We start from the raw sequence: 12308 nt of genomic DNA on the forward strand, positions 1-12308 counted from the left end.
GCCGTGCTGCTGACGTCATGCGAGCTCGTGACGCGGAGCTGGTGCTCGCGCTGCCTAGAAACGAGCGACTCGTCTATCCTGATACCTCATTCTTTCCCTTTTATTTTTGTGTTGTATGACATTAACCTGCACTATACAAGATCTCCTGCTCTGAGAGTAAGTATCTGAATCGCTTTTATCTATGTTTTCGCAGCTCTTTTGATTTGAATGGTTCTGTCAGTGAGGCATTAGCGTGTCATTTCTGCATCTGTCATCAACCTTACCGGTAACGTTACTGAGGAGAAAACTCTGTAATTAGACACAGCTAATGCTGTATTTATTGTTAAAGCGGTATAATATGCTATTGTATTATCTTTCCCTGAGGCATGGGCAGTTTAAACGCACGTTTGACGGTTTAATAGAGAGTTTTGGTATTAGCTCGTGTTAGCTGAAGCTAGCCGGTGCTGTCCGTTACTCATGAGACCTTCACTGCTGCCAAGATTTTAAACTCTTATTTTAACTTATTAGCGACTCTTTTGCTCTGTTTATTTATTTTTTTAACCTCTTAAAAATCTTATTCGTTAAGAAAAGCCTTTTTCTATCCACGTATAGTCATGAAAAGTTCACCTCGGCGATTCATTAATATAAGAAATGTGTATGTAATTATTTCTGGAAAGTTTAATGTATCATGCTCGACAATGTTTTGGTATTCAGTGATTTACTGTACACACATAACAGGTTCAGCAACCCTGATGCAAGCTGAGTACAAGTGAACTTCTTATTGCAGAAATGCCGGCTGTTTTGAGATATGGATGTCATTTAGAGTATTTAAGCGTTTAAAATACATATAATCAATCTTTATCATAAAATTAAAGGACAGCTCACACGTGCAACTGTCTCAGGCTTGGGAACAATTATTTGCATGACTTCTATCAAAACAGAACTGTAGGACAGGCTCAAAAACATGCTATTCATTCCTAAATAGTTAATCTCGCCACAATTTAATTCATATTATTTATTGACATGCTTCATCTGGTGTTTCTTTCAGTTTCCTGGGACTTTAATCGAATAGACCTTGGTCGGAGGAGTAGGAGGACAAGCACCTTTATTAAAGGAACACATCCAGGATCTGTTGGATTCAGTGGAGCTTTAGTTCTCGTGGCTGGTTTGGAGAGGTGGTAGAGCTGGTTTAAAGACTGCGATGCATCACTTAAGGACTTGCGCTGCACGGCTACGGCCGCTCACAGCTTCTCAGAACGCTTCAAGTTTCTCACAACAGAGGACAGCGGTGACCCCCGGGGCCCTAAGGACGTTTCAGCCCTTTAGGTGCTATGCAGCCCCTGTCGCCGCTGAGCCTTTTCTCAATGGGACGAGCTCCAACTATGTGGAAGAGATGTACTACGCATGGCTGGAGAACCCAAAGAGTGTGCACAAGGTAAGATGCCGGCTCCCAGCATAGAGGATTTTGTGACGAAATCCTGGCTTTATTGCTGCTATACCAAAGTTATGATGCATACAATCCATGTGAAATCAAAATTCACCCTGTTTACTTTCACAATACACATTCCTGTTCATATTGTGAAAGATTAATCTGTGCAGGTTACACTACACACACAAAAACAATTTCTTCATAATCTTTCTTTACAACTTAATAACTTACTCCACCTCTCAAAGGACTCTCCTTTTTGGTCTTCAGGTTAATTTTAAAAAGGTGAATTAGTAATTGTTTCGTGTTGAAAGAGCAGTTCACCCAAAAAAGAAAACTCTGTCATCATTTACTTACTTCCAATTTAATATAAACCTATATTTCTTTTACGGTGCACAAAAATTGATTCTTTGAGGACTCAATTCAAGCACCCATATGGTGTTTTCTAAAATCTTGACATCTGCCATATATTCTTCTTGACATGTTCATGTAAGAGTTACCAATGTCTTAATTTTTCTAAATGAAATGTCAGCTTTTGAGTCAGATCATTTGATTCAGTCCACAAGCCAGTTAGAATTATAATTTTTTGAACTGGACTGATTTGGTTGTCTAGTAAACTGCAAATAACCTCTCCAAGGTTATGCTTGAGGACATCTATGTTTCATAATGTGACTTTGTTTCCCCTCTCAGACAGTAAGCTTAGCTTTGCAGGGCTGTTATGTAAGACTTTTCTTTTCCATTTCACATGCCCTTGTGTGGTTTCCAGGATGTTTTCAAACTGGAACTAAATGTCTCGTGAGAAACTGATGAATATATCATACTGAAACATGCTAAGTTAAGTGCAGTGGTCAAACTTGCTGTGTTCACCTTTCATTTAGTTTTGTATCTTTTTTTTATTTCTTTGAACAACACACTTAAGCATACCTTTAGATGAACAGCCAGTACTGTCTGTATATAGATTTATATATTACTATACATATTTATACCCATTTATATAACTTTTTTTTTTTTTAAATAGCTTTAACTATTTTGACTGTGGAGTATTTCACTCGTCATGACTTGAGCCACAGAAAAAGTACATAAGTGAATCTTCAAATGGGCAGCGAGGGATGAAAGTACAAAATACAGACTATTGTGGGCAGAAAGTACATAACTCCTAAATAAATAAATACATTTTTGTGGAAAGTTATGAAGGAAGCGTGTAATACAGTTTCACTACAGTTGAGACTTCCCTCCTGTGCCCTGCTGCAAGATGATACGGCATCAGCTCTCTCAATTTAACACACTGAGCTCTTTAGCTCCTCAAAGCCAATTAGACATTTATCAGGTTAGTATGAGGTCCTGTGTGATGTGTCATTGAATCACAGTGACCCGATATGTAGGTAAGTAAGCCCTCATGAGCAGAACAAGGTCAGACGTGGTCTAGGGTTCAAATTGCTGTTCTTTTCTGTCCCTGCATGAACCTAAAGCTTTGCAGATGATTGCATCAAAAGACTTTGGTTATGCAACCGAACATTCAGCTTATCCAGTGAGGTTTTGCTGCTCGGAAAAGCAGTACTGAAGTTTGACCCCTTCCCACAGTTTACACAGATGTGACCACAGTTCCCATCTGTATTGGAGACTTTGGAAGATGAAGCAAAGTAGATGATTCAGATTCCTGTGTGATGATGCAAGATATCAATACTGCTAGTCGACAGCCGTTTTATCTTTATGAACCAGAATAACTTGTGTACATCATTGGATGTATTTTAACAAATTAAAAGGAAGATTTTTTTCAGATGTATTCTGTGCACAGCACTTGAAGTATTGTTATTATTCTCCTACTGTGATTTCTTTGCTCCTTTCTCATCAGTCTTGGGACATCTTCTTCCGTAATGCCAACGCGGGTGCTCCCCCTGGCTCTGCCTACCAAAGCCCACCTCCAGTGGGGATGAGTCTCTCAGGACTTTCTCAGGCCCAGGCACTGGTTGGAGCTCAGCCTAATATGGAAAAACTAGTGGAAGACCACCTTGCCGTGCAGTCCCTCATCCGTGCCTACCAGGTATGAAGGCTAAAATGTTAATTTCACCAAGGATGGAGGAGAGGACTCTGCTGCTGCTGTTTTCCCATCATCTTATTGTTGTACTAATAATAAATCCAGTATTTATAGTTCCATTCAAAAGTTTGGGGTCAATAAGATTTTTTTTTATGAATGTGAAATTTAATCCAGCTAGGATGCATTAAATTGATTGGTAGTGTCAAAGACATTTTAATGTTACAAAAGATTTCTATTTTAAATAAATGCTTTTCTTTTAAACTTTATTGTTACTATAACTCCATTTATTAAAAATCCTGAAAAAAAAAACATAACGGTTTCCACAAAAACAATTAACATCAAAACTGTTTTCAACATTGTTAATAACGGGAAATGTTTCTTGCACAACAAATCAGCATATTATAATAATTTCTGAAACTGAAGACTGGAATAATGATGCTGAAAATTCCGTTTTGCATCTTTAATAAATTTTGTTTTAAAATAAATTCAAATGGAAAACATATATTTCAAATTTTAATAATATTTCACAGTATTTACTGTTTTTTTAATTCAAATAAATATAGCCTTGGTGAGCATGCTAGACTTCTTTCTTTAGAAAAAGAATAGAGCAAGCTAGTGTTAGAGGCCTTTTTGTTTTTGTTGATTGTATATTAAATAAAATAAACAGATAGAATACAAAAAGATAAGAAAAGCTAGTATTAGTTGTTTTTGTTTTTTTAAAGCGAACAAGCAGTAAATGAATAGAGTGCAAGTCTAAAATGATGTTATTTCATTGTTTTGATGACTTCACTACCGTTCCTTTTTGCTGGTAGTATACTGCCTAAATATAGTGCCCTTCCTTCCAAACTTTCCAAGTTTCAGTCATATATTGCTGTTATTATACATTGGATAAAGTAGATGAGGACCTTATATTATCCTCATTCCTCATACAGGAGGATATTTTTGACACATAATCATTATCTGCAAATCTCCACAGAATTGATTTAAAGATATCCTTACCCCTGGCATTTTTTTTTATTGATTATCTTGGCTAATTTGATTAATTAAAATGCAAGAACCATTTGAATATAAAATATAAGTGCATTAATAAAGAAAGATACTCTGTGATTGCACTCATCTGTTAGCTTGTAAGTGCTGTTGCCTTGTTCACAGGTCAGAGGTCATCATATAGCCAAACTCGACCCTTTGGGCATCAGTTGTGTAAATTTTGACAATGCCCCGCTTACTATCGGGTCCCATCAGTCCGGTGAGAACTGCTTGTGGTGTTCAGTGTGATTGGGAGCATGCTCATTCAGTGTGTTAACATTGCTCTGTGTCCTTCTGTCCCTTTTCCTCTGTCATCTCTCTGGTGGTTTTCACACTCGCTCTGTCCCAATCTTACCTCCTTAACTGTCCATACTGTTCTTTGGAGTTACTATCCTCCCTTCTCCTCTTTTTCTTTTTCTATCTGTATGTCTTTTTTCTGGAACTCCCTGCAGATTCGGGGGCACCATGTTTCACAGCTGGATCCTCTGGGAATTATGGATGCAGATCTTGATTCGTGCATCCCGGCAGATATAATCACATCCTCTGATAAACTTGGTGAGGTTTTGATCAGGCATTGGAGAATGATTGAATCTTTTAATGTGGCATGGCTTATTTTTGTGCTGTCCTCCCTTACCTGGAGCATGCATGTAGTCCAGACCTGTTTGGATATTTGCAATGGGTAAAATTCAAACACACCCAGCAATGAGTGTTGTTTGTGTGCAGGTTCAACGTAATATAAACATTGCTTGGGAAATGGGTATTATTGGAGACGATGGCCTTGTTCCAAGCCTAGCTGCCACTGGTCAGTTGATTGCAATATGGCAGTAGAGAGCTCAAAACTCTAATAAGTCCTAATATACATATAGCACACACAAACATTAAGTTAAATTGCATATATATATATATATATATATAGACTCAAAAGTTTGGGGTCGGTAAGATTTTTTTTTTTAAATAAGAGTCTTCCATAAAAAGTCTCTTCTGCTCACCAAGACTGCATTAATTTGATCAAAAATACAGTAAAAGCAGTAATATTGTGTACTGTTTTTACAATTAAAATAACTATTTTCTATTTAAATATATACTAAAGTGTAATTTATTTATGTGATATAATTTTCAGCATCATTACTTCAGTCTTCAGTGTCACATGATTGCTCAGAAATAATCCAAATATGCTGATTTGCTGCTCAAGAAACAAAACTGTGTTGTTTAATATTTTTTGTGGAAACCATGATAGTCTTCAGTATTCTTTGATAAATAGAAAGGAAAAAAACTGCATTTATTTAAAATAATAATGTTTTTAGAACATTAAAAATGTCACTTTTGATCAATTTAATGCGTCCTTCCTGGAAAAATTAAGCCAAAAAAATGGTGCCAAATTAAGTTTTGGATCAGAGCCTATCGGTTTGTACATTATCCAGTCCCCTGGCTTTGCCCATTGTAAATGATGTATCCTAATGTCTTTGTACCCATCACTCTTTTCCTTGTCAGTGTAGAAATACTTCTCTCATCTAGTGTCATGTGGTAATTCCTCTTTCTCTCTGTAGATTGGCATTTTCATATCCTCTCGCAGTGGCTCTATTATTGCACTGGTATGCCTAGGCAATGCTGAATGCTGTGAATAGCAGTTGCTTTATTTCTCTTTGTGCACATACCGTTTGTAGAGATTTATCTGCACACACATTCAGCATGGATGATTAGAAACCTTTAGCAAGAGAAAAGCCACATCCACACATTCAACATGCTCAACAACTTGGGAAATGTGAACCATCAGAATGCTCCATACAGAATAGCTCATCAAATGTTTTGATTCCTGATCTTCAGGTTCCTTTTGTCATGAATAGGCTAGTTTTCATTGGTAGTTCCTATGCCAGATGTTATTAGGCCAAAAAACTAGAGCAAGAAAAGAAACAAAGAAAGATTCATTACACAACCTGCAAAGAAACATTTCTTAGTCAGTATTTCTGTTTGTTTTTTACAGTATAAATATCTAAGCACCCATAAAAAGAGATGCATTTACGGAATTGTTTATAGAATATATATCTTGAATTAAATTACTAGAAAATGTTCACGTTTTAAGCATAATCCTTAGTATCATCCAGATTCTCATTTTCAGCATACCAAATGGCTTTGCTCTATCTGATCAGTTCCTCCTAATGGCTTTCTTATCAATGGCAGGCTAATTGTCATTGAGCATCCAATACTAGTGAGCTGTCAGTCTGTAGTATATTGACAGTCGGGTTTCAAAGTGCACTACAGTATATGGGGTGAGCGAGTTTTCCAGCCCTGCATTGTTCTGTGTTTCATTCAGTGGAAATGCTTTGCTCAGTATTTTTTCTCAGAACACCTTACAGGTTCAGTTCTTTTCAGGTCATGAAGTGGTACAACCGTTAAAACAAAAAATAGGTTTGTAACACTGGTCATGTCCACACATGGGGCATTAACTTTTTAATGTAATTCTTTTTGACTCCTTAGATGCAGCTGTTTCTAAAGCCCTGTTTCTGTTTCTATTGCTTTGGTAACTTAAAATCAGTTTGACTTGAAGTACTAAAATTTAAAGCTAAAAAATGAAGTGAAATAGAAATATTTTTAAAATAATAATAAAAAATGACAAAAGCACATAAAATTATTAAAAGCTAAAACTAAAAGCTAATTTAAAATATTAATAAATACTATAATAAAATATAAATAAATCTAAAATAACAAATTGAAACGTAATTGAAAATGTCCTCAACCCTTTGCAGAAATACATTTATATAACTCCACGTGGCACTGCGTCGTTCTCCTCCTCGCAGGAGACCCAGCTGGCATATGTGGCAATTTCTCTCATTAACCTTGCCTAGGGTCTGTTTCTTACATAATGTCCTCATCCTCACGGAATGTCAGATTTGGCATCAGAACTCCGGATTGAGGCTGTGACATGCTGTTAGACTCTCCCAAAGTTACCCTTGATGGATTCCAGTGCATAATGGTAATTTATAGTGGTGCTGTTTTAATATAAATATCACTGTTGTGAAAGAATTGAACTTCAGTGTCCCATTTGTGCTACAGACATGAACGATAAAGTGTAAATTATGCGACTCTTGATTTTTAAGCCATCAGATTTATGATTTGGGTTTTTTTTCTACATTAAAGGATGTGGTCTAGAGACCGGAAAATCACTTTTGACTTGACAAGACTTGTTATTTGTGCTTACATTCTCAGTTTGGTCTTTCTCCTTTCACTTTTGTGATCATGTTTTGTTTAATTTAGAATTATCTTGTTTTACTGGTGTTGCAGGAATGTTATCATGTTTACTTGCCTGCAGGGTTGAGGTACATTTGTTCATGTATGTTGTGTAGATAAGTAAACAGGAACAACTCATGATGCACATTGTGAAGGAACGCCATGTTTCAGCACACCTTGAGATCATAGGTCAAATCAAACTGGTATGCGAGATTTTAGTCTACATTTCTGCTTTGTGGAATACACTCACATGTTGCTTATTAATCAATGAGAAAAGAGTTCATCTGTACACTGAAACACATTTTTAGGTAAAATGTGTTTGTTTAAACATGCGTGTTATGACTAACAAGTTGCCATCTGTAACTTCTTATGCATGCATTCCCTGTGGCACTGGTGGACTGGGCTGGAATAGATCTGTTTTCACCCTCATCTTTCCTTTTTCCTCTGCTTATACTGTACTGTTGGCTTAGCTTTTTCTTTGCATGTACTTATGTGCTTGAATGTGCTCTTATTTGCACTCTAAAAATATAAATAAATTACACATAATAAATTGTTCCACATCCCTACTTGTTCTAACGCAGTTCCATTTTTCCTCTGTGTTTATGTGTCGGTCGGATCCACTGTGGTGTTTTGTTTCGTTTGCCCTTCCTGCCCTTTCCCCATCCATGTGTTTGCATGTCCAGGCTTCTATGGACTAGAAGAAGCGGATCTGGATAAAGTGTTCCGGCTTCCTACCACAACCTTTATTGGGGGAAGTGAAAGTGCCCTTACTCTCAGGGAAATCATCCGGCGTTTAGAGGTACATAACCACCAACAAGATAAGTTTTCTTTCTGCTGTTGAACTATACCAATTGGTTGATTTGCATGACTTCTGTCTTGCTGCACTATGCAGATGGCCTACTGTCAGCACATCGGTGTGGAGTTCATGTTCATCAATGACCTGCAGCAGTGTCAGTGGATCAGACAGAAGTTTGAGAAGCCGGGAGTGATGCAGTTTACTCTGGACGAGAAAAGGACGCTACTGGCCCGTATGGTCCGCTCAACCAGGTCTGTCCATGCCATAGTTTTCTGTAGACCTGAATGCATTATTTGCCATTCAAATAATTTAAGCAAAACCCTTCACAAAACAGAAATGAATTCATACATCCACTAATATTGACACCAAGGAAAGGGAATCAGTTTTGTCAAACAAATCACTTACATCGTTTGTTTGCAGATGACACTTGCTTTGATATCTTGTTATTTAATGCAATAACATTCCTTTTATTGTGTGAATGTTTTCGTAATGCTGCCAGGTTTGAGGAGTTCTTGCAGAGGAAGTGGTCATCAGAGAAACGTTTTGGCCTAGAGGGATGCGAGTCTCTCATTCCTGCACTCAAAACCATCATCGACAGATCTAGTGAGAACGGAGTGGAGAGCGTTATCATGGGAATGCCACACAGGTAGAGGAACAACCAACTGTACAACAGGGCTGCCCCCTAATAGTCGACTAACCGTCAGTCGTCAAGAAGAGGCTTGGTCAACCAACATTTCATTAATGACTTAGTCGCAGAAAAAAAAATAAAACAATCCACAGTAAGTGGGGAAATCACGTAGTCCGTGACGGACAGATCGTTAACGGCAGGTCTGTGTGGTAATACAGCACTCAGGCAGGACATCTAAATGATCGCCTATCAGTCATCGACCTCAAATATGGCTTATCATCTGAATAAATGTGCCCTATTCAAGTGTCTGGAAGCTGAATAGTAGCGCTCACTGCAGGACAGATGGAGGCGCTGGTGCAGTCACTTGCTCTTAAAATACTCTGTCATTTTTGGTCATAAAGATAAGAGTAATACATCTTTTGAATCTGCAAAGACTCTGTTTATTTATGTGAACTCACAATAACACATTCGTAATCATTACTTCTGCGGTTTGCTGTGGCAAGCTTTATGTGTGTGCTTGAGCGCTTATTAGGCTATGTAGGCAATTAAAGGCTCATTATTATGATTTGAATGGTATATTAATAAACGTGTGATTATTCGACTAATGCTTAAAATGAACAATGATTGTGATACTGTACAATGTATGCTGGTTAATGAAGTATATATGTAGGGCCATTTAAACATGTCTGAATTATCTGCTCTCTATCAGAGGCCGTCTGAATGTGCTTGCGAATGTGATCCGTAAGGAGCTGGAGCAGATCTTCTGCCAGTTTGATTCAAAGCTGGAAGCTGCAGATGAGGTGAGCAGCTCTTTCAAGCCACCTTCAATTCCTTCAGCACTAGTTTTTCAGTTTACACACGAATGAAAAGACAGATCTACTATTTTTGAGGCCCAAGGACACATCTCAGCAATTCTTCCACAAAAATGACCTTGATAGCTTGGTTTTGAAGTCATGATTCAAATACTGGTGTGACCTTCTAACATTTGCAGATAAGAATGTAACCATGAGATATAAATGATGTGGTGAGGAAAACATGTCTTAAACTGTATGCTTCTCAGAATCCAGTTTACATCACACAATTCAGACTTTTTTTCTAATTTTTATGAGTTTACATCTCACATTTTTTTTTCCTGCTAAGGAATAAAAAAGTAATACCTTTTATCTCACAATTTTCTTTCATTTTATTTATAAATTTATTCATTTTTAAGTTTATGTCTCACAATTCCGCCACAAGATGTAAAAAAGGTAACTGTGAGTTTATAGCTCACATTTTCTCTAAATTGCAAATTGTTAGAAATTGTGAGATAAAAAGTTGCAGTTACCTTTTTTTTATCCTGTGGCAGAAACAAGCATCAATAATTATGATATAACCAAAAAAATAAAAAAAATGTGCATGTTTGTATTATTCACAATAACATGCATTTAGAAAATAGTTTGAATTTTGATTTCATTACATTTCATTTGATGTGATTTGAAGTTTTCCTTTCTCTTTGGAGTGTTACACGCTGTTTGTGCATAGATAAGATCCCTGAAGTTGCAAACACTAAAGTCTCAAAACCAAAGAGATATTCTTATTAAAAGTTAAGACTCGACCACGGCCTCCTAAAAGGGCTCATTCAAACACGCCCCCACATGTCTACGTCACGGTGTGGAAAGATTTGCAAAACACTGCCCAAACGTATACGCAATGAAAGAAGGCGGAACCATTATTCTCACTGTAGTATTGTTGCTGCCACCGTGCCATGTCCTGGAGACGCTGTCGTGAAAAAAAAAAAAAAAAAGCATCGTGAAATTGAAAGTACTTTGTTTGGGCTTCCAAAAGAGGACACATCTAGATATCACTGGTTAAAGTCCGTGTAAAGTGATATTAAAATATGTGTTCTGAGTTTGTCACACAACAGAAAAATGTGTTATTAACCACCCAGCCAAATTTGAATGATAAAAAACCCCCGCCAAGTGACTAAAATAAGTGATCAAAATCTTTGAAAAATAAGCAGGACTCTGTGCTCTCAAACGTTGGGGGAGTGTCCGCTGTCGGCACTTAAACCAGCGGCAGTCTCTCTCAACTGTCAAATACGCTACAACCTGAATGGATGCTACTGATACTACCTCTAGTAGCTTAATTGGATTTATACAACCATACATGTTTGAGCGTGCAAGTTCGTTATTTAATTGTAGATGCGTGACAAGCGTGCTCAACGCGCGTCAGCGCTACAGTGAGTTGAAAACCTCCTCGTCATCAAGGCCATAGATACACGGTCAAGGCGAGCGCGGCTCATGGTTGCTTAGCATCGGCAAACACCACAAGAGCGCAAGCTCCGTTGCGCTTTAAAAGAAGAGAAAGCGGTAAAGCTAGTCATTCTAGATGCGAATTTTGAACGCTCCATGTTTTTAAATTGTATGTATTCTGCCACATATTGATATCTCTGGGCTAAGAACCAGGTATCCATTCACCCTAGAACTGTCCCTGCCTAGAACCTGTATATCTAACATCACAGACATTCAAAAAGACAAACTAAGAACTTGACCTCTCAACAGTTATTATAGTGTTAGGGGCGGGGCCACGCTCGGTGGCTCCATTGCGTCATCGAGCCGCCGTTTTAGCTCCGCCCAAAAAAATCCTGAACACAGAATTGGTGAAAAACTGTTTAACGGTTTAACTCCACAATTCAGTACTACATAGTTCAGAGTCTTTGTAATGTGTTTAAGCAATACATTTCTAACATTTGTAATGTGTTTAGAAACAATTATCAAAATTCTCTTTACACGGACTTTAAGTTGTATTTACAACACTGTTCCAGAACAGTTCAACCCAAATATTAGAGTGTGTGCAGCGCGTTTTATGAAGGACTATTTCCTGAATCTGGAAGAATAGCCTACAATGCTGGCTTGCGCAAAGGCTGTTTCTATAAAGTGGGGCAATTCCAACTTTGCAAGGACAGTCTGACGCTTCTGACTCACAGCCTGTAAGTACGTTTTCTTATTTAAATTATTTGCCGAAAAAGAGTTTTGAGCAGTAGTGCTTGTTGTTTGTAGTTTCTCCGATCACATATGCAAACATGGTAATGTTTACGCAACGCGTAAAAAGACACTATAAGTCATTATAATCAGTAATTATGTCCCCACTGGATGCAACAAATGCCTCGTTTATAATGGGGTTTATTGTTTTTGTGTCGTCGCACCAGGACACG

General features: G+C 37.6%; 1 protein-coding gene across 6 annotated transcripts in view; it reads left to right on the top strand.

Annotated features, from left to right (window-relative positions):
* The window catches only part of LOC306865805 (2-oxoglutarate dehydrogenase complex component E1-like), a 27455-nt gene continuing 15147 nt past the window's right edge, over window positions 1-12308 (top strand). For 2 of the 6 annotated variants that reach the window (XR_013783899.1, XM_079410608.1), the window contains exons 1-8: window positions 6-156; window positions 1028-1414; window positions 3258-3446; window positions 4919-5021; window positions 8375-8490; window positions 8584-8738; window positions 8987-9133; window positions 9825-9915. Coding sequence is in view for 5 of the 6 variants with exons in the window: in XM_079410608.1 (XP_079266734.1) it covers window positions 1181-1414; window positions 3258-3446; window positions 4919-5021; window positions 8375-8490; window positions 8584-8738; window positions 8987-9133; window positions 9825-9915 (1035 nt within the window). In the remaining variant the exon portion in view is untranslated. Of the gene's footprint in view, window positions 157-1027; window positions 1415-3257; window positions 3447-4592; window positions 4687-4918; window positions 5022-8374; window positions 8491-8583; window positions 8739-8986; window positions 9134-9824; window positions 9916-12308 lie in introns of all 6 variants that reach the window. The other 4 variants (XM_079410611.1, XM_079410609.1, XM_079410610.1 and 1 more) reach the window with 4 other exon arrangements.

Source organism: Barbus barbus, assembly GCF_936440315.1.
Source record: "Barbus barbus genome assembly, chromosome: 47".
Classification (NCBI taxonomy): domain Eukaryota; kingdom Metazoa; phylum Chordata; class Actinopteri; order Cypriniformes; family Cyprinidae; genus Barbus; species Barbus barbus.